This window comes from Spea bombifrons, chromosome 11 (assembly GCF_027358695.1).
Source record: "Spea bombifrons isolate aSpeBom1 chromosome 11, aSpeBom1.2.pri, whole genome shotgun sequence".
NCBI lineage: Eukaryota > Metazoa > Chordata > Amphibia > Anura > Pelobatidae > Spea > Spea bombifrons.
Window position 1 is genome coordinate 29,325,267 of NC_071097.1, and position 20,760 is coordinate 29,346,026.

Sequence of the window (20,760 nt, forward strand, 5' to 3'; positions counted from 1 at the left end):
TAGCACGTTGTTGTTGGATATTATTCTTATTGGGGGGTATCAGCTTTTTTGGCACTTACAGTTGTGTGGGAAAGAAGGTACGAGCTCTTTGAATTTTATGTCTTTACATATCACCGGTTCCATAACAGGTCTAAAAATGAGGTAAATACAACCTCAGATGAACATCACATGACATAATGGTCAGTGTCATGATTTATTCAACAAAAATAAAGCCAAAATGCAGAAGCCATGTGTGAAAAATTAAGTAGCAGGCAGGTGCTGCTAATCAAATGCCCTTGATTAATTGATCATCAGTAAGTGTGACCAGCTCTATGAAAGCTAAAGTTTTAGCAGTTTGCTGGTCTGGAGCATTCAGGTGTGTGTTGCCAAGGATGAAAGACATCAGCAATGTTTTTAGAGAAGCAATTGTTGCTGCCCATCAATCTGGGAAGGGTTATAAAGCCATTTCCAAACAACTTAAAGTCCATCATTCTACAGTAAAAAAGATTATTCAAAAGTGAAAACATTTAGGACAGTTGCCAATCTGTATCCAATGTTATATGTTACAAGATGAAAGGCAGAGGTTGTTATTTCTGGTTACATTTGATAATGATGTATTTTTTTTTTTTTTTGTGTCTGTTTTTAGCCCGGTGAAGATGTCGGACAGGAGAGGGTATTTTCTGTGTATTAACACTGGGACACACCTGTTCAGCCATGGTACTGGACCTTAATTGTTTCCTTAAAGGCGCAGTTCCATTCAGACAACACATTTATTGCACTCTCTAGGATGTTCATGCTAGATAAACTTTAGCAGGTCTGTCATTTTAATCTCTTAAAAACTTTTAAGATGCTTTTATAGTTTCCATGGCAACAACATGTAAGTGTTTTGTCACGTGACAATTTACTTTCCAGCAACACTGATGAATGAGGCAAAGTTTTATTTTATTAAATATTTATTTATGAAAACATTCTAGGGGTACTTTTACATAATCTCTGATTATTCTGTGTCTGCTAACCCAAAAAAGAGAGAGGGTCACGCAGACGGTCCATTGTTTTATAGTGTTTTTGGATTTCGGTCTAGTTTCCGTATCGGGGTTGCATGGAAATCTCTCTTATAAAAGTGATAAAGCTTTTCCACTGGTGAAAATGCACGCTTAATTTATTTCAACAGTGATGCGAAATGTTGCCATTCCCGTTGAGTATTTGTGCCTCCCGTTGGCTCCTGATAAATGACCCCCTACTATGTGTTTTACCTGCAGTCCCTTCTTTTCTCAGCATCACAGTCTCCATGGTTACGGGGAGCTGATACCCTTGAGTCTTTTTCTGTAATTATTAACACTTCCCAGACTGGAGGGCTTTGTGTGCTTTTCATGTCTCTCAAACAACACCATTACATCTCTGTCTTATTAAAGCAAAGGGAATCCGGACCGCCAGCCCAGTTAATAGGTCACCCATTAAAACAGCAGCATTGTAGGTCTCTTGTTTGTATAAAGCGACATGTAACAAATTAAATATTTTGGTACACTTCATGAAAAAAGATAATTCCTATGATTTTCAGTAATACACTGTTCTAGTATTTCAAGGGTACAAGAGGTGAAGGATAAATGGGTTGACAAGAACATAAAGGTAATGCCATCATATATTTGGTGTATTAATTGTTTAGTGCAGCAGAATTCTAAACCCTCTTGTGTTCAAAGGATAATACAAATGCAAGTATCAAACCCGCAACTACATCCATGTACTACAGTGTTAGGAGGGGACATATGGAAATGTACTCTCTCTGATGCCCGGATTTGAGCAATCAGGGCACCAGGACCTTCTGGCATCTCTTTTACTTGCAATTGTCTATGTAGCCACCAGGGTGTCTAGAATGTTAGGCAGTATTTACATTTGGACTGGATCCATTATGTGGTTCATTTTGTAGGCAAGAGTGGATTATATGCATTGAGCATACAGTCAAATATGTTTAGGTTGTATATTCCTGGGCTATTTGTTGGGTTTACCCATTTCTATATGCCCACCCTGCAATGTGCATAACATGTTTCAGAATAACACTGACATATAATCATTTTATCAGGTTACCCATTAATATTCATATATTCCAAACGTGTAAATATATTTATAGCATCTGTTTGTTTATTACATGTCCGCTAAACTACAAACTTTACTTAGACCATCTGTTTTCTTATCTCGCATTTTGTTCAGAATTCTTATTCCACCCCGGTAGATAGATTTCTGCCTAGCTGCTGGAAGCGGGCTGCACTTTAGTTGGGTTGAGAATTTCTCAACCTGTGGTACATGCATCTACATGCATGTCACAAGGTAGAGACAGCGGAGGGATTCAGCAGGGTCATCTAACCTTTTATTATGTGACTCCACGATAGTAGTATTGAGGCATGGTTAAGTGATGTGTATGTGTATGTGCAAGTGTCTGGGTGTATATGTGGTAATGAGAGTGTGTGTAAGGGTCAGTGTCTGGGTGTGTGCAAGTATGTGTCACTTGTCTGTCCTCTTAACTTTCACTACTCTGTCTATCTTTCCGTCTCTTCTTTTCACTCATCCCACCTTCTCCCCTCCTTTTTCTCTTCCTCGTTTTTCTTTCTTGTCTCTCTTCCATCTCCTCTCATTCCTTCTTTCTATTACCTCCCTCTTTTCTCTCTCCTGTCTCACTCTCTATTTTATTGTCTTTGTTTTCTTTGTCTCCCTCTCTCCTCTCACTCATCATTAATTTTCTTCTTTCTCTCTAATGAAATAAAATGAGAATTTTTTGCTCTAAATTATAAAGCCAAACCCCTGAACCCCCCCCCCCCCGAGCAACTCTTTAAAGATTTTCCCGAAAACGGCTTGGTAAAAGGTGGCAAACCTATATAAATCAATAAATAGCTTTCTCTCAAATATGTTTTGGGCTTCTGTGGTAGCTCTAGTTGCTGCTGCTGTTGCTATGGTGATAAGAACACATTTCAAACTTTGCATCAGAACCTCTTTTAATGCATATATGATTGTCTGTGAACCGCGCTGCCCAACGGTCAATCCTGGAGACTCCGATTGAAGTATCCAGACACGTGGCTCGCTATCAGGATGATGCGCAGAGGAAATAAAGGTAAATCAAATAGCGTAATAAAATGTTAAAGTCTACTCCATAAAACAGTGATTGTTTCTTTGTGACGAGGCTGTATTTGGCAAGAAATGCTATTTTTGACCCTTTCAATGCCAGGGTTTTCTATATTACCTTGTGAGTAGCTCACCATGCTTGCACGATTTGTAAACCTGTCGGGTGCCTTAGACGTGAAGGAGCTTTTTGTTTTTATCGTTAGATGTAGTGTTCAGATGAAATGCACGCAGGCAGCAACTCACTGACTTAATGGAGCAAAAAGTGTGAATTAAAAGAAAGTGTGTGCTTTTTTCTCTCCGTCTTACTTGGTTGTAACATTGAATCATGATGAAGCAGGGCTCCCAAGGAAGCAGCAGTGGCCCTGGGCATAGACTTCACTACGTGCCATTCTGAGACTCAAGAAGTTAATTATCTGCAAAATATTGACAGCCGCCCGGCCATATTATTGCAGAATTGCATTCTTTGCCTTCCTTTGTGTGTCTTTCGGATCTGTTCCTGTGCTGTGTTTCTGGATCTGTACCCGTACACGGGGCTTGTTGTAAGCCAGTTAAAACAGGTCACTGGACACGGATTTGCTCTAATTTACTGACGTGTCTTTAACTCTTTGATTGCTTAAGGGGCTGTCACCGTCTATTGCGGAATAAGCCAATATAACAGGCTTCTTTTGGGAGTGAAATGATAACCTCTTAAGTGCTGTGCAAGAAATGTGTACAAATTATTTGCGTAGTGAGAATATGGGGCACATAGGGAATCGTCACGGCCCTAACACCCTGATAAGCACCCTAAGCTTATTGGCTGCTTAACATACTTCTCATAGCTGCTGTGTTCCAAAAACAAGGGGGTGAAAGTTGTGCAATCAGCAGGAACATTCCATTGGTTGCTATGGTGACTGCACCACTTTTCCAGCACCAGGTGTGCTCTTCGTAGATAGACTCCATTTAATTATCGAATAGTCTATGCATTATTATTGCCATCGTATTAGTGTTGCTATTATAAATCCGGATCCCATATTGCAATCTAATGGGCGAATGAAGGTGATTCTCAAGATGCCATGACTGATTTGTAAATAAAAATAAGTAAAAAATAATAATGAAGGAATACTTCAACGCGGGTTTCTTTATTTATTTTTCGCGGCCCCTCTTTAGAGTACTGTCCACGTATTGCTAATCGACATGAATTAGATGTCAGCTATTTTTATGCTGTGGCACAGTCTGACGCATCAAGCTCTGTTTCCATGTTTTTACCGCCATGTCCGATGACAAGGGAAGGCTGTATACTTCCCGAGCTGGTAGACGGATACATTTAGCTGGCTGCGTTTTTTCTGTTGTTTCTTTAATTGCTGTCATGAGAGGAAAGAGGGGAAAACTGTTCCACGGAAAGATGCCATTGGCTTCAATGCACAATCCTCACCTCTAAGCTGTTCCTTCTGTCGAAGAGAAACAGGGGGGGTAGAGACTGAAAATGATTAGCCCTTCCTTTCCCAATGAGACACAAGGCAGAAGGGGGCCTTTAGGGATTTACCGAGGTGGCGTAGTTAAAGCAAAGCTTCGGCAAAATCCAGCCGTCCTTTTTACAGTCAGTCTTTATATAGTTAGCGCTGGAATGTAATGTTTTAAGCAGCTCTCCTTCTCGTAGCCAGAGCTGCAAAAATATGTAGCCATAGGGGAGTCGGATTTCATGAGTTCAGAAGAAATGGGAAGTCCGAGTAAAGATATGACTCATTTTTCTGAACAGAAAAAAAAAAAGAAGTACTTGGGTCGATAGGACTATGATCTCCGAGATCCGTAAACATTGCTGTTCTAGTCCATAACGGCTTTCTGATGTTGACGCTCAACATGGAATTTACAGGGCGAGCCAGCTGGGCCTGCCTGATATAAAACGCCAGCTTCTGGGTCCCTGGACAACATATGTCTCTTCGAGGCTCTTTTATAAAGGAGATTTTGTTTTTTCAAAAAATATTTGAATTATCACGGCTAGATAAGTTACGTTTGTAAGCCTAGAATATGTACTTCTTCCTTATTTAGAGTTCATTATGCACAAGTAGTAAAGAACACGCTCTTTTTCATCAAGAGTTGTATGACCAAAGATGCCTGTTTCCTATAGGTTTTATAGGGTCAAGGTTCAAATGCAGTTACGTGTATAAGGTACGGAATGCCCATTATCTGTCTTCTGGGGATGTCCTATGATATTAACAACTTCATAGTTCTGTTTAAAAGCACCTACCACCCCTGGTGTCATCTCTGGGGGCTTTTGGCGTGTGGGGTAAACACTGAAGCAGTTGGACAAGATATCAGGAAATAACAGGATTGCATCCATACACTTTGGATATAACACAAAATCTTTTCGACTCTGACCGTGTGTCACGCTCAATAATGCATTCTCCCTCTGTGACTGGCATTCATTGACCCTATTCTAACAAGCAACATCAAAGTGTGGAAATGGTACATGATTCGACAGGGACCTATCTCCATCCAGCCTATCATATGGGGATATTTTGTTACGTTCCCAATCATAGATGCAATAGTTTTCATATATCGAACGTTTGTGTCTCCTTCTGAAACACTCGGCTCAATGGATTCATCCAGGTTGACCTTATTCATGTGATTGTCTTCATGCCTATTCATATATTTCAGACGTGATTAGTTGAAGTTGATTTGTCCAGAAGGTGTGCGACGAAAGAGGTTCATGACCTCAGAAAAGGTGCAGGATCTGCCAAGCTATGGTCCTTAATGCTATTTTATAAAAGACATTTTAAAATAACATAAATTCCACAAATTAAACATATGCGCTGAAGGAGAGTCAAGCACCTTTGGTATTTGGTCAGAAGAGCGGCATGGGACTTGGAATCTAGAGAAGTTGTGATGTCAGAAGTTACCCAACTTTGTTCATTCACTTAGTCTGTTTACAAGAACAGTTTTTTTTGGAATACATCTGTTCTTGGAATTACGTTTCTATATCATTCACTTTGGAAATGTATCAACATCCACGCTACATTCTGATACAATATTTTCCACTTGGCACTTCCAGGAAAGAATTACGGATTCCAGTGTTCCAAGTAATGAAAGTAAGTTCATGAAACTGTAATAAAACATAATCTCATTTGTCAGATGTGTCAATCATTGGGGAAAAGCGTTATATATGGGTCATTTTGTGTAAAATAAATAAATACAAATATAAAAAAAAAATAGAAGGGGTCATTTTTAAAAGTTTGTGGCACTCATGATTTAGCATTGAATGGAGAAATATCTTAGAAATGAGCTTTGTTAAATATCCTTAATGTCTCAACTATCGGGCTTAGCTTTTGGGTGTGGTATCTAAAAAGTTTATAAAGGGTTTATAAGATATGCATATTAATTATGAAAAACAGTGTCCAGGCTGCATTTATTACCCTTTGACTTTTGGCTAAAAGTTTTATCTAGTTAAAGTTTGGTGGGCTTTACCACTAACCTTCTGAACTTTTCAGGGGCTTTGCCGCTAACCTTCTGAATTTGAGGGGATTTACTGCTAGCTTTCTGAACATGTACAGAACTCAGAAATCCAAGCACTGTTTTTGTATACGTTAGGCTATAGAAACTTAGTTGTGAGGTCATCATCATGTACTAGCCAATGTTTTCATGGGCATGGTACTGGGATGGACCTCCCGAGCAACATATATTTATTATTATTTATTGTAATAGATAAGTATTTTCAGTTGGCTATTACCATGATGAAGGCTCGCTCCTTTTCATGGAGTCGAAACTATGGTATGGGTGTGATCACCAAATAAACTTTTGTTATCTTACAAGAATGTGAATGAAGGCAGTTTGACACATTATTTGTTTGACGAATTGCTCAGAAACCCTGCCAACCTGAGCTGACATTTACCTCGGTGTGGAGTTAAGGTTCCAATGGAACTCTGAAGAACCCGGCATTGTCATTTTTTTCAGGGGTGATTCCTTTAGCTTTCTGAAAATACTCATTTTGGCAGGAACAGAATGGAGGCTACAGCTGAGCTCACGTTATTAAATACCACAATGACAACTATAGATTTTCCATTTGGGCCTAAGAGAGTAGACCCTTCTTTTGAGACATGGAGATCTGGGAAGAATATATCATCAACACTATATCATAAAAAACATATTTAACGTAGACCATATTTGTAGCACTCCCGAGTACCCCATCCCATCGTATCTGAAGAAGCTTCTCCTGAGGTCTTGAGATCTTACGTGTCCATACAACTTGTTCCCAAAAATACCTACACAAAATTTCACTCAAGCGAAGAAAATGACATGGCTTCTGTCAGAGGATTGACCCCCTTCCACACCGAACCATTGTTCAAAGTGTCTAAGCAGGGATTTTAATATGTGCTGCACTGAAAAGATTAAGATGATAGACATTAGCGTTCTATCATCCAGAAGATGATGAGATGGGCTGATGTACACGCACACAGAGTCTATCCATGCTTTGAACCTGTTTATAAACCACTTGTAAATGAATGGCACCCCTACCATCATCAATATGTTGCTTTTCACTAATCATGGCTGTGTTCACCTGAGGATCGCTTGTCTTTGTTTGTGACAAATGCAGAATTTCTTCCCTTTTTTTTAGTGGCGTGCTTCTTGCCTCTAATAGAGCAAGCTTTTTTTTCCCACCCCCGTGTGCGCTCGCTGTCTCGGTCCCTGTCTGTCGGTCTATGTTAGAGCGCAGTATGGAGCGATGAAGATCAGTCTAATGCGGTATGCCTGGTCTCGGTGCAGGACACACACACTTCTCCCTTCTTTCCCCCTCTCCTCTCTCCTATTGTTTTCTCAAATCAAACATGCCACGGTTATCAAAGGGACAACCAGCGTGCCAGAAGATACCAGCATTTCTTTTCTTGTTTTTATTCTTCTGTATTATATATTTATATGCGTATATATATATCTGCGTCACATGCTTGTTGTTCATTGCACCCTTTCTCGTCACTCTATTCCCTTTCTCTCCTTCTCTCTCTCTCTCTCTCTCTTTTTTTTCACTCAGGTCACTTTGACAAGCTTTCTCTCCTCCCACTAGCAATGCAATTAGCATATTAATAAACCACAGTACTGCCAGCAGAGAGGCAGAGAGAGAGAGGGAGCGAGAGACACACACGCGCGCACGCACACTCATACACAGACAGAATAAAATTCCTTCTGCCTGCTTCCTCTGAGGCCCAATTTCTGCCTTTTAGGGGGGCTTGTTTTTCAACTGTGAGATTTTACAAGGGCATTTTATGCCAGGAGCCTTTGCTGTGGACACAAAGTACCTGCTCTGTTACAGATCAGGCATGTGAAGATGTCAGTGGGTTGCGCATGCCCTGGTAAGTGTTTCTTTTTTTTCCCCCTCTTAATTAACTTGATTATCAATTAGCTAAAGATACACGTCGGGGTTTGGCGCAGGGTTCCGGGCCTTTGTGTGTTTTTGACATATGGGGGATTTTATTATTATTTTTATTATCATCTCGCTGATTCGGATTGTATCAAAACAAAGTGCCTACTGCTTTACCTACCTAGGGAGAATACAAGGGGTGTGGGGGGGGGAGTCCAAAAATTCCCAGAGTTCCTAAATGGGAGCCAATCAGAAGTGTCTCTGGACTTTTGACCTTAGGTCATGGACAATGGTCATTGGCTGAGCATTATTCCCTTAACTATCATTATCAAATTATTGATAAAAACAGGGCTCCGTCCTACTTCGCTCTTGACCGACGACCTACGCATTGTTTGTTCTCTCGGTCTGTTGTTGATTATTGCTTTGTTTATACTTCGTGTTACACGGCTTTGCAGATGTGTCCCGTGGACCCCCTCACCCACCCCAACTCAATGATTGTGTTCCAGTTTCTGGGGGTTACTAAAGGTTGTTGCTATTTCTGCAGCCCGTGAAAGACTCATTTTGAACCGGGCTTCAATGGCATGCTTGTGCGTATCTTGATAACTCATGTTTCTGGTTAACCCTTTCATGCTTAGACCCGCGGGGAACCCCACAATACTAGCCAGGTAGCCGACAGCCTGTTGCTTGCAAGCCGCTACCGTAGCAGAAAAGATATGAGCGCATTCACCATATCCCAGGGTTACTATGATTACAATGCTCTGTGAAATGAAATATGTTTTAATCTTTGAAGTGCTAGAGGGTCGAATGCGTTTGCTCAGCTCCTTGACCCTTAACTGGTTAAGACGTGGATAATTTGCGTTTGAGTTTTTGAGTACGGCGGCAGTGTACTTTATATATATTAGTGTGTATATGCGTGAGTGTATATGTGTATGTGCATAAATGTAACATTGTATATAAAATATATGTAACCTTATTATCCTTGCGCAAGAAGGTGCTACGCACTATTCTTATTCCTGCAGGGACTCATTATCATTGACACTAAAGAGCAACAATAAAAAACACATTTTCAGGCCTGTTAACTCTGTAGTGTGCTGGAGGGAATTAAAAAGAGCTCTGGGTACGACTGCTTTTATTCCCAGTACGTTTTTTTTTCTTCGTTTTTATTTTTTGAGTTTTTTGTTGGGTCTGGAGATCACTTTAGATCGATGAAATTATAGGACTGTCACCATTAAAATATAAATTTAAAATATGAATGTAGGCACAGTAGTTATCTCATATCTGTGTAGCTGTAGTTTAAAATATCATGCGAAGACCAGTTTTTTGGTGTTTTTAACGTTCTTGCCTTAGAAGATGACCCTTGAGCTGATCAAGAGCCCAAGACGTTGTAAAATTAGGTTTATGACACACTGGGTAGGATGGCTATGTAACCATTGAAATGCCAGAGAGGATCGGAGCTAGTTAGTCTCCAGGCGTTTCAAGCACATTTGAAGTCTCATTTAATAATAAAGTCTCATTTCATAATAAATTGTCAGATTAATTAATTAACACCTCGTTTGCCGGCACTGTGACACTCCAGCGCCCCATTCAGTAATACCAACAACTTTAATAAGCATTCTTTACTGGAAAGAAAAGGAAAAATTTATAGTATATACGTTTAGAAAAAGCTGTACCTCTCCACCCCCTAAGTTGTCCGATTTTCACTTCGGTTTTGGCTGCTTGAAACAACGAATCACTGGCAAGAAAGCCAATGGGAGAGCTTTTAGCGCATGAGCGCAGGAGGTCTTGTTAGACCTCCCGGAGCTCTCATGCAAGCTGGAGTTGGTGGTTAGTACAGCGTGCATGCGCACTGGTAAGCAGCAGATGTGTTCGGTCGAACGCATCTCTTGTAAGCTGAGGATCTGCGGCCTGGGAAAGAGGACAAATGCATATGAGGACCATATGAGGGCAAAATGTTTATATATAGGGTCACTCGGCTATCTTAAAAGTGCGTATGAATGGAGTATGCCTTTAAAAGCCTAATTCGCTATTAAATACCGCAATCCCAGAGTGCATTGCTTTATCAATCAAAGGCTTGAGGACACCAGGCCCTCAGTGGGTTAATTGTGGTTCACAGCCTTCTAAATGTTTGTTCCTTTCTATAATCATTCTAACACGGAGTTTCCCATCCTTTCGAATCTAAAATGATAAAATCCTTGCTGACGATGAATGTATTTTCAACTCACCAAATTGCATCTGTCCAATAACAAAGGAATGGGATGTCATCGATATACTGCTGCGCTACATTTTACTCAAGGAATCTGTCACAACTTATGTTCTCCTTTCATCTGCATGTGTGCTAGAAGAGGCTTTGTACCAAAAGAAACCTTTTCGGTTATACCTGGCATTAACCCATTGAGTACCAGATGACTCGGTTAACACTTTAAGAGTGTTTAATTTGCTAGCAGTTTGTTGTTATGTTTTATATGTACGTTTATGTTGTGTATATATGTATAGCATGGCATTTAAAATGTAAACATTTCTCTTGCTTCTCTTTTGAGAAGATCATGTTGGGACTCTGGGACAGAAGCCCAAACTCTTAGGGACTCTCCCTAGAGATTTTGGACATTTGGCACATATGAATGTGCTTCATACATAAACCATGAAGAAACTGTCAAGTGGGATTTCTATGAAGACAGCTGAGTTAAAGTTATGTAATTTTTTTTTTAATCCAAAGTGTTGCTTTGGATATGAGTCTGAAAAGCTATACATTTTGACGACATCCTGGTTCCATTTGGAATTTCTGCGGGACCTACAAAAGAATTTTATATATATGTTGCTAATCTTACAAGAAGGCTGTTATACTTCTGCTTTCCCATCGTTGTGTCGCTTCTGCATTCTTGTCTGTGCTGCACTTGCACTTTTGCCGGAAGCTTTATGGATTGTACTCTCACTTGTGCGTACAATGACATTGTTCAAGGATGTTTAAGATTAAGTACTCCAAAAAAAAATGTGTCAAAGCCTTAGTCAGATCCCTTCAGCAAATGTTAAATAGTCCAGTCAATATTTTATATCTAACCGCTGTCATATTGTCATATGCATATATTGCAGTAGTCGAAGGACATTATATATTTACTTAGACCTAACGTAGATTGGAATCGTGGGAATTTTACTGTCAGGACTGTCACCACTTCCAAGTCATATTCATAAGTTTTTATGACATAATTTGTTACCCGCGTAGTATTTTTTACAGTCCCACAATGCAGAACATTTATCACATGGTGAATATCATTTATTTACAAGGCATCAAACTCGCTTTACAAACCAATGCAATAGGACAACAGAGGGAAGGAAGACATAGGATAGGAATCTCTTAAAGGCACCCTGTTGGTAAATAGCCACCAAGCACTTTTTTTTTTTAGGTGGGATATATGTTTGTTTCTAAAATGTGAGAAAATAAATCCGTGTTTATTTAATGGCTGCGTTTCAATAGAGCATCGTGTTTCCCTGAAACAGTTTGAGCTTGTTGACAATCTTCTAGTTACTGGAGATACTTAAATCTTTAAAGAGTTACTCCCATCATTTTTATTATTACTAGTATTGGATTAAAAATATTTTTCACAAATATTGAGCTGTTTTCTTTTAAAACAGTTATAGTTTTTGCAGAATGTAATATTTTCAGGCATGCTACATAGTAGCCCTTTGTATGAGTTCTTGCTCTGTTATTTTAGCCCAATCTCCAAGACAAACATCCTGTCTCCTTATCATACTGCCTGTAGTAAACAATAGAATGGCTCGGTGTTAATCACCCTGTGGGATCTTCTGGCCAATCAAAGTCTATGGAGGAACGGACTTCATTAGCATTGCCATAAAGAATCAGCTCAGTGTGGTGTCTGAGCAGGGAAAGTCACCCAAAATGTCACATGACCAACAACAATGGCCGCCTCCAGGTCTGCAGATAAAGGAAGTTTATTGGATCAAAATGAGATAAAACCAGGTTTTTGTCAATATTAACGTATGTTACTGTATACAGCGCTGGAGAAAATATTTTTTCCCAGGGGAATTCCTCTGTAATAAACACCTCACAAATTGGGCGAATTTGTGTTCTCACAGTGGCCAAAATGCTCTCAAAGAAGCCTTGTGGCCCTAAAGAGTTTCCATCATTTCAAGGGCATAGCTGGCCCTTCAGACTCTTTAGCGAATACCCCAGAGGAAACTGCTCAGCAGCTTTACACTTAGTGAACAGACATCTTGATAGGTTATTTAGTTTGTGGCATCAACATTTATCGGTCAACAATTAGTTAAAAGAATGTTGTTTGGGGCCCTAGGTATCAGCTTTTAAAATAAGCAGCTGTTTGTTGTACTTAAGTAAAAAAATAAGTATTTTCTTGAACCTCCGAAACGTTCTGATCAAAGTGCGTCTAGGTCCTGAAAATACCTCCTAGACATGATGGGGTTAAGTTTCCCGTCTTATGTCCCGAGCTGTAGGGATGGGAAGACCTCTATGAGAACAGTGAGGGGGAGAAATTAACGTTTGCCAATTTAGGACCAAATATCCTTCTGTACAAACAAGCTGACTGTGTAGAATTCCATGGAAATAGCGTGCTAATCATTCCCACAGGACCAAACATTAAAAGGGCCTTGTTTCAGGAGGAATTTTTTTTTTATTTAAATAAAATATTTCTTTTAATCACGTCCTTTTTTTTTTCTTTCTCTCAGTTCCTGACAAAGCAAAACACGGGGAATGTTATGAATTTTCAATCTCAAGAGATGTTTTCATTTTGGAGAATAATTTTAGCTATTAATGTGAGAGCTGAATGTGGCGTCTGGCTACCGCGCCTGTTGGGTATCTCGGAATGACTTGTTCTACTGAGAATAGATCCCTCATTCCACCTCCGCAACCTGAGACTAGCTGACTATGCGGCTTTCACGCTAAATCGTCCCAAGACATCTGCTCTGATACCAAGTTAGTTCTGTTGCGTTAAAATATATCGATGGAACCGCGTCGTTAAAGGGCCGGTATCACATAAAAAGTTACTGTTTTATCAGCGCATTCAGATCTCATGCCCTAGCAAAAGATTTTGGTTACTGCCGCATAATACTCTTCTGCTTTCTTGATGCAATTTAACTAGAAGGTCAGGAGCTTAGATGTAATGCAAGGAACTTTTACTTCATTGAAAGGGTGGTAGATAAGGGGAACATTTTCCCAACAGAGGTGGTAGAGGTTAATACAGTAAAGGAGTTTAAACATGCATGGGATGGACCTATGGCTCCTAAAGGCGAGACCGACGACTGGTTAAGGTTTAAAAACGGGAAGACTAGAGAGGATGAATGGTTGTTATCTGCCGTCATGGGCTGTGTTAGATTTTTGTTACATGGTAGCTAAACTAGAATGGAACATAGTCTTTAAAAAGTTGTTATTTAGGTGAATTCTCCACTTTCACCCAGCACAAGCCATATAACGTACCTCGTAAGGTTTTGATTTGCTAATTAGGAATAGCAAAAGCTTTCTGGGATCTAAACGTATCGGTTCAGCAGATAATGTGTTGGGAGCGCAAAAGTATCTCATTCAGATTTTCATTCCCAGTGTTTTAGTCAAAACTTTATCTTATAGTAAAGAATGAACAGGATGGGCATTAGACCAAAGACAAGGCTGAGAACATGACTTTCATAGTTTTTTCTATACCTTCAAATATATTTAGATCAGTCTTGACAACTGGGTTCCTTTCAAGCCGGTGTCTATGTTATTGGTGCTGCCACGAGTAATGCCCAAACTGAGCACGTGAGAATAGAGTGTGATGGGTGGGAGGAATGGTCCATGATGTCACGGTGCTGCCCAAAGAACCTTGGGGAAGTGTGATATGACATCACAGTGCCACACACAAGTGACATTACACATACAGAAACCTGGCTTCTACTTACATTTGCCAAGCCCTGAGCAAAGTGCATTTCCGCCATTAAATATTGTATACAAATATGCAACTGGTATGTTTTATGCAGAAAATCCGTTATTCATTATTCTTATAGTATTAGCATGCGTCACGGGAAGTAAGTATTATGGGAAAATACTCTTTTGTCCTGTGGTTCCATATCAGTATTGACTGGTCGTCCATATATCTGAAAGGCAAAGAGGCTTCCCCTTTGTGGCAGTTAAGCATCTGTGGATTTAATTTTCCAGGAAGGGTGTAATGCAGAGAGCCCCGCGGAGCAAAGGATACCAAGGTCCAAGGGGGCCCCCAAGGCTTCTTGGCGCACGAGTGAATGCTTTGAAGCTGCTACTTATAACATCTGCTGCTAATAACCTCTTTAATTATTTATTGCCAAATTTCACCTGAAATGTTGCAGGGGGGGTACACAAAGGGGACAATATTTTTTGTTACACCATTGCTGATCACATTCCTAATATTATATGTTGGGATTTCCATTAAGAAAAGTAACGTGAAACTCATCTATTCATGTGATTACTATTTTGAGAGACTGTCCTCCCCTCGAGCGCGTGGGTGAATGGAGTTATTTCGAGATCTGTGCTGTGTGTGTGAATGATACCTGCATCATGAGTGTTTACAGCAAAACCACCCAACACGGCGTTAATTCAGTACATGGATCGCCTTGGATCCGTACATGTTCTGTGTTTTTGTTTTTATGTAAAATGTTCCTAGACGAGACCAAAATATTGCCGTCGGTATAACTCACATGTTGGATTAATATCGTGTGAATTCTGCCAGATACTCCGAGTATATCCACAATGTGAAAACACAGTTAGGCTTTTCTAAGCATGCTTCATTCACTATACCGGATCGCATCTATCTGAAGTCAGAGGCGCTGCGTGTCATCTCAAGACGAGCTAAAGGGGATTATCAAATTCTGCTTCCTATGCCAGTTTTCACAACCCTTTCATCTGCTTGAAACAAAGCCAGCAGGTCTAAGGTGGTTAAAAATAATGTTTCGAGTTTGATGTTCATCAAGGTGTACTTCTGGAACTGAGATGGAGATTTCCCACTGAGCACAAATGTCATTTCTACAAAGCCCTATCTTCCAATTCTATTCATTCTCCATATAAGAATCAATGACAGGATCACGTTGTACGCCAGCTGTTAGACACTCTCTGTATTATATCCGTCATATATAAGTTTCTTGCTACCTTTTAAAGAGCCTCCGCTCCTCTGAGGATAACCAGAACCCCTAAACTGTCACACAATCCCAATTATAAGAGGGAAGCACCTATGCCGGCTTTACAGAACCATCCTGGGATTTAGGTTAAGATTAGGTTAAAGACTCTTCATGAGTAAATATAGGTGTTGGCTGCCTGTTTAACGCGTAACTAATACGATAAGATTCTGAAATTATCGTTGGGGCGCTTTCTCTTCCATATTGAATGAAGTTATTTGTTGTGTCTGTTGACGTGAAACACTCGAAACTCACAATATTCAGAGATTTAAACTGATTGTCTAAGATTGTCTCTGATCACACTGTATCTTCCTGTCTACAATTCATTTGAAAAATAACCATTATAAGAAAATATTGCGAGATCTAAACTGGCGTGTAGATAAACAGTAGATATTCGCTAATGGTGAGGGATTCGAGAAACCTACCAAATTTAGTAACCGCAGTAACTTCCAGCTTTGTGTATAGTTGCCTATTAAACCTGCTCGGCGTCCACATGGCACTATTTGCTTAACAAAGTCATGGTTTTAAGTGACGACGACGTGGTGGCTTTTAAACGGCGATACATCATTCAGTACTTACGGTCAGCGTTTCTGGACTTTGCCCTCTGAGAAAGAGACTCCTTCTGTCGGTCTTGGAATACGGAGAGTTACCAAACATATGAACTGAACGTCTCAGTTTACTAGCTTTATTATAAAACACTGACCCCTGTGAGATGCCCGCGTCAGCCATGATTTCCAGGCTTTCAATAGGCACTTACTTGCGTCCCAAGGAAATACGTAAGTGTTCACAGGTTGGATTCCAACAACTAACCGCAAGTGCTGTTATTTACATTAGTTGCACTTTAAATACCAACTTTAAGGTTGTACAATAAGATGTTAATAATATATCTCCGATGTTGGAAGGTTAAAAAAACATGGATTAGCCACTCAAGAAAGAAATGCGTAATCACAATATATTCAGATCTAGCAAGCTATGGGAAGGACATGTGAGATATTCCCCTCACAGTACAATTAATAATTTGCCATATGTATGACATCACTGCCAACAAGTTACATTATGTTACATAATAACATGAATATGCTTTGGCTCAGAAAGTCATATAAATACTGGGATATAATATATAAAGGTTAAGGGTAAGCTACACGAGGAATTCTAGATGCTGTGTACTACAACTCCTATGATGCTGAATATATGCCCTAATTTGTGGGCATCAAAACGGACTCCATTAAACAATCAAAAGGGAATCCATAAAATATTTAGATATGTAGACCTACAATAAAACTTTGTCTTATAAGGGGCTTAGAACCTGTTAATACAACATATACTCACATATAATCAATACATTTGATGTCAAAATAAATGGACAATTCCAAATCTCAACAGGAACCGGTAGCAAGGCTTTAGGAAGTTGTTGGTCTGAATATATTTGTCCCGTATGATTTAAAGGGAATAGGATTCAGAACAAAGAACCAGAATAAGAATTATTCATATATGTGACTGTCAATCATGCCTGTGGCTGGGATTCACTGCCATTGTGTTTCAATCAATTAATGAACCTTGTAGCTAATCCCGTTCTTTTCTAAAGCCAGGGTCTGAAATTCCTTTGACGTCAGATGGCAATGGCAATTTTTAAGTTTTTTTTTATAATTTTGGGATAATTTCCACCATGCTATAAGGACCAACAACACGCATCCCTTATTAATAACGGTATTCTCATGGTATTACATGCCTATTCTTGATCCGTTTACTGGAAACAATAATAAACATAAGAATTCATAACTTTGAGATAACCGTAGGAGAAAGCCAACAGGGCCACCTACAGCTTGCACCCCTTGGTGGAAGGGCTGGTAGTTTTTACCTACAGCCTCCCCAGTAGTAAAATGTCTGTATTTCCACCTCGTTGTGCCTTACGCTCTCTCTCTGCACTTCTACAGCTATCCTCCCGCAGGTCAGAGTAAATTCAATTTCTCTGCCGCTTCACTCAGCCTAGCTCCCTCCCCGAAGCTCCTGTCGCACTGAGTTATGTGCGGCCAAGCCTGAGCGGCGGATGAAGCACCAGGGACATCCAGCAGAGTCTGGACCGAGAGCAGCGATGACCTCACCTTAACCCATATTTGCCAACTCTCTCTGAATTTGAGCAGGACTGTATCCTATGCGATTATTGTCCTGCTATGCCTTTATCAGCCCCCCCCCTTATGTCTGCCAAGCGTCAGCCTTTACAGCAATGGGATGAACGCACACATTGGATGAAAGGTTTATACGTGCGATGGATACCGATGATTGTAATGCCTACCTGTCTCAAACTATACACGCTACCTCAGGGGCATCCATGTGTATTTTGGGCCTATGGGGTGGAGCATTTGGAGAGTAGGGTGGGCCAGCTCTCCTTATTACATCACATTTATTAATAAAGTGCCAGCTGATTCCGTAAAGTCACACAATAGCCAACTGTTACAAAAGGAGAAGAGGGCCCTGCTCGCGGGAGCTTACAATTTAGTCGCCATTCGACGTATACATTGTTGCTCACGTATGGCAGGAGTACCTAAACTAACCATAACCCTCAGCAAAGGTGTCTGGATTTGGACACCTGGAATTTTATAGCTCAGGTGGGCCAGCCCAGGGACAGCCTCTGATCTCTCTATCCAGCCCATGAGCAACACACACTAATGATGGGACTTCAGGCACAAAGATCCTACAAATAAAATATTGTATAGACAGGCTGAGATCTATGATCTAGCTGGACAGGTTCTTTTAATAAAAGATTACCACATTTTAAAATTAAATGGATATTTTTAAAATGTTTATACAATGTCAAAAAGGAGCAGAAAAATGTATCCATAACAAAGAAAATGTAATCAATGTTTTGACTGAGATATAAGTAATGAATACATATTTTCCAACACATTCACTATCACCGATATTATTTGTGTGCAATTATTTTTGGTTTAAGAGATCTGTGTCTGAATGTGGAACAATTAGCATTAACTAATCAGTTCCTGGACTAGTCTTCACACTTTCAGCGGATGTCTGACCCTATCAGCAATAATCAGCAATTTTACTAAAGGGGAGAGATAACTTACTGTGGATAAAGAGCCATAGAGCATTCCCCATAGTATACACATATGGCGGAGGAGGGGGGTGTGTTAATCAATAACAACCATCATGTTGGTTTATTTAGCGTAGCGATAAATACAGGATTTGAGAAAAGTGACAGATCCGAATTATGAGCGTTTCAGGCTACAATATTGGGAAAGAACATAAGCTGGGAACAGAAGCCTCCCGAGGGGACTGTTCCCTGAAATCAGGCCACGTGGTCCCTCTGTCTTAATCATTTAGGTGTAATCTTTAACCATAACCAGACCGGTGATGTTGAATCAGCCCTGGCACTTTAAGGCCAGCGGCGCCTGATGACACAAATATGGCCGACAGCAGGATATGCACGGCAACGCGCTATTTTATGCTCATGTACCGCGACCGCATGCTTACATTGTTGAATTATATATTGTATGTGATAAATGTTCAGAAACATAGTACAGTACAGAATATTTTATATTTATAAAGTTTTAATGCTGCAATAAATCGATGTAATAGGTTTAAGGCTGAAAGTTGTTCTCATCCCCAAAACTATAAGCAAAAAAAAGCATCAAATGGAAATAGCAGCGTATTGATCGTAGAAATGAATCATTCTGAAAACTATTGCAGTTTTCCGTTAGAGCTTTTTTACTCTTTGTAAACATTTCCCGTAATTCCAAATATGGCTCATTTTGCCTGCACTTTGCCTGCACTCAATTGTGCTAGGTGTGCAAGCAACTATTTGTTTTGATCCCCATTTTTACACCCAGGGGGGTTAATATTTGTATTGTATAGAAGGCTTGTGATGTCCCAGCCTTTTTTTTAAAAAAAATCACAGTAATTAGTGCTCCCTGTTCAAGTTTTTTTTTGTAGATAACACAACCCCTGCCCATCTTAACGGATAATCTTCATAGACCGCCTTTCAACACCCTTTTCTTCTTATCCCTTTTTATGGCAGCTCTGGAGCATTTATTAGACTTTATAAAATCCAAAAAATAACTCCTGCCCTATAAAGGAGGCTTTATAGGACCTAAGTGTTTCATGGGTAGGCACCAGAGCCAGTATAGAAGCCAGTATAGAACCCAGCAGCTCAAGTATATGTGTATTTACTAACAATGGTCATATTATCCACCGCTGCTACGTCTTTTTCCCCCCTAATATTGGTCGTTGATAAGTCAGAATCTTACAGTCCACGTGCATGCATAGAAAGCCCATTTTCATTAGGTATTGCAGCCTTCGACAAATCTGTTTTCCTCCAGGAAGAGCATAAGAACTTTTAAAATGCATCTCTAATTCCCATAATCCCCACCGCACTTGGCCTCTTTGGCTGCGTACATGTGCTAACCCTTCCGTTTACCTGAGCCCCCACCGGCTACGAGTGCGGTATGCCGCTGACCCCAATACAAGACCGCGGGGAATATTCTATTTGCTTTCCTTGCTGAACTTCTAGATTCCCACAACTAACCCTTCTTCGGAACATGCGTTCCTTACAAGGCCCTCCGAAGCAAGGCTATGATTCCGTATCCCTAACGTTTTCCCTTTCATTTCCCCCCTTCGTTCTGTTCTGCTCCCATTAAGCCGAAGCTACCCCTTCCCCCACCTTCCTCCTACTCCTTTCTCCCTCTGGAAGCTGCCAGCGCTCTGCTTCCTCAAGCAGAAAGTCACGTGGCTTCTCTCGTGAGCCAGGCCAAAAATTTAAAGCGCTAGCATCAGCCAAAGTGAAATAAGATAGATGTCCCTGGCAAACACTGTTGTTTGTTTGTTATAAAAAGCACTCATTTTATCCTCCGCTTTTTGATGAGCAGAAGACAAATTTTGTGCAGAGGGCAAAAAAAAAAGAACATCCTAATTAGTTATTCTCTTAGCTTTTTACTGCTGAGATATTCCACTTTAGATTTCTTGTACATTCACCCCTAATTGATAAATAGTTTAATGCTCTATTTTTTTAGAGAGATGTCAGAGAGGTGTTGTTGAAGACGGTCTTCTGCATTCTGTCTCTGTACTTCCCCAAAATTTGTAGTTATAGATGATACAGAAAATTCCAGCTTTTGGAGGCATTAAGTAGGCTTACCCTAAAAGATCATACTATAGGCAGAGTATAGGAGATATCCTAGGAAGTGATCAATTTT

General features: G+C 40.1%; 1 protein-coding gene across 1 annotated transcript in view; it reads left to right on the top strand.

Annotated features, from left to right (window-relative positions):
- Nucleotides 1-8,215: 8,215 nt before the first annotated feature.
- The window catches only part of LDB1 (LIM domain binding 1), a 58,996-nt gene continuing 46,451 nt past the window's right edge, over nucleotides 8,216-20,760 (top strand). Inside the window, exon 1 of the mRNA XM_053450038.1 lies at nucleotides 8,216-8,408. Within this exon, the coding sequence (XP_053306013.1) occupies nucleotides 8,384-8,408 (25 nt within the window). The 5' untranslated portion in view covers nucleotides 8,216-8,383. The remainder of the gene's footprint in view (nucleotides 8,409-20,760) is intronic.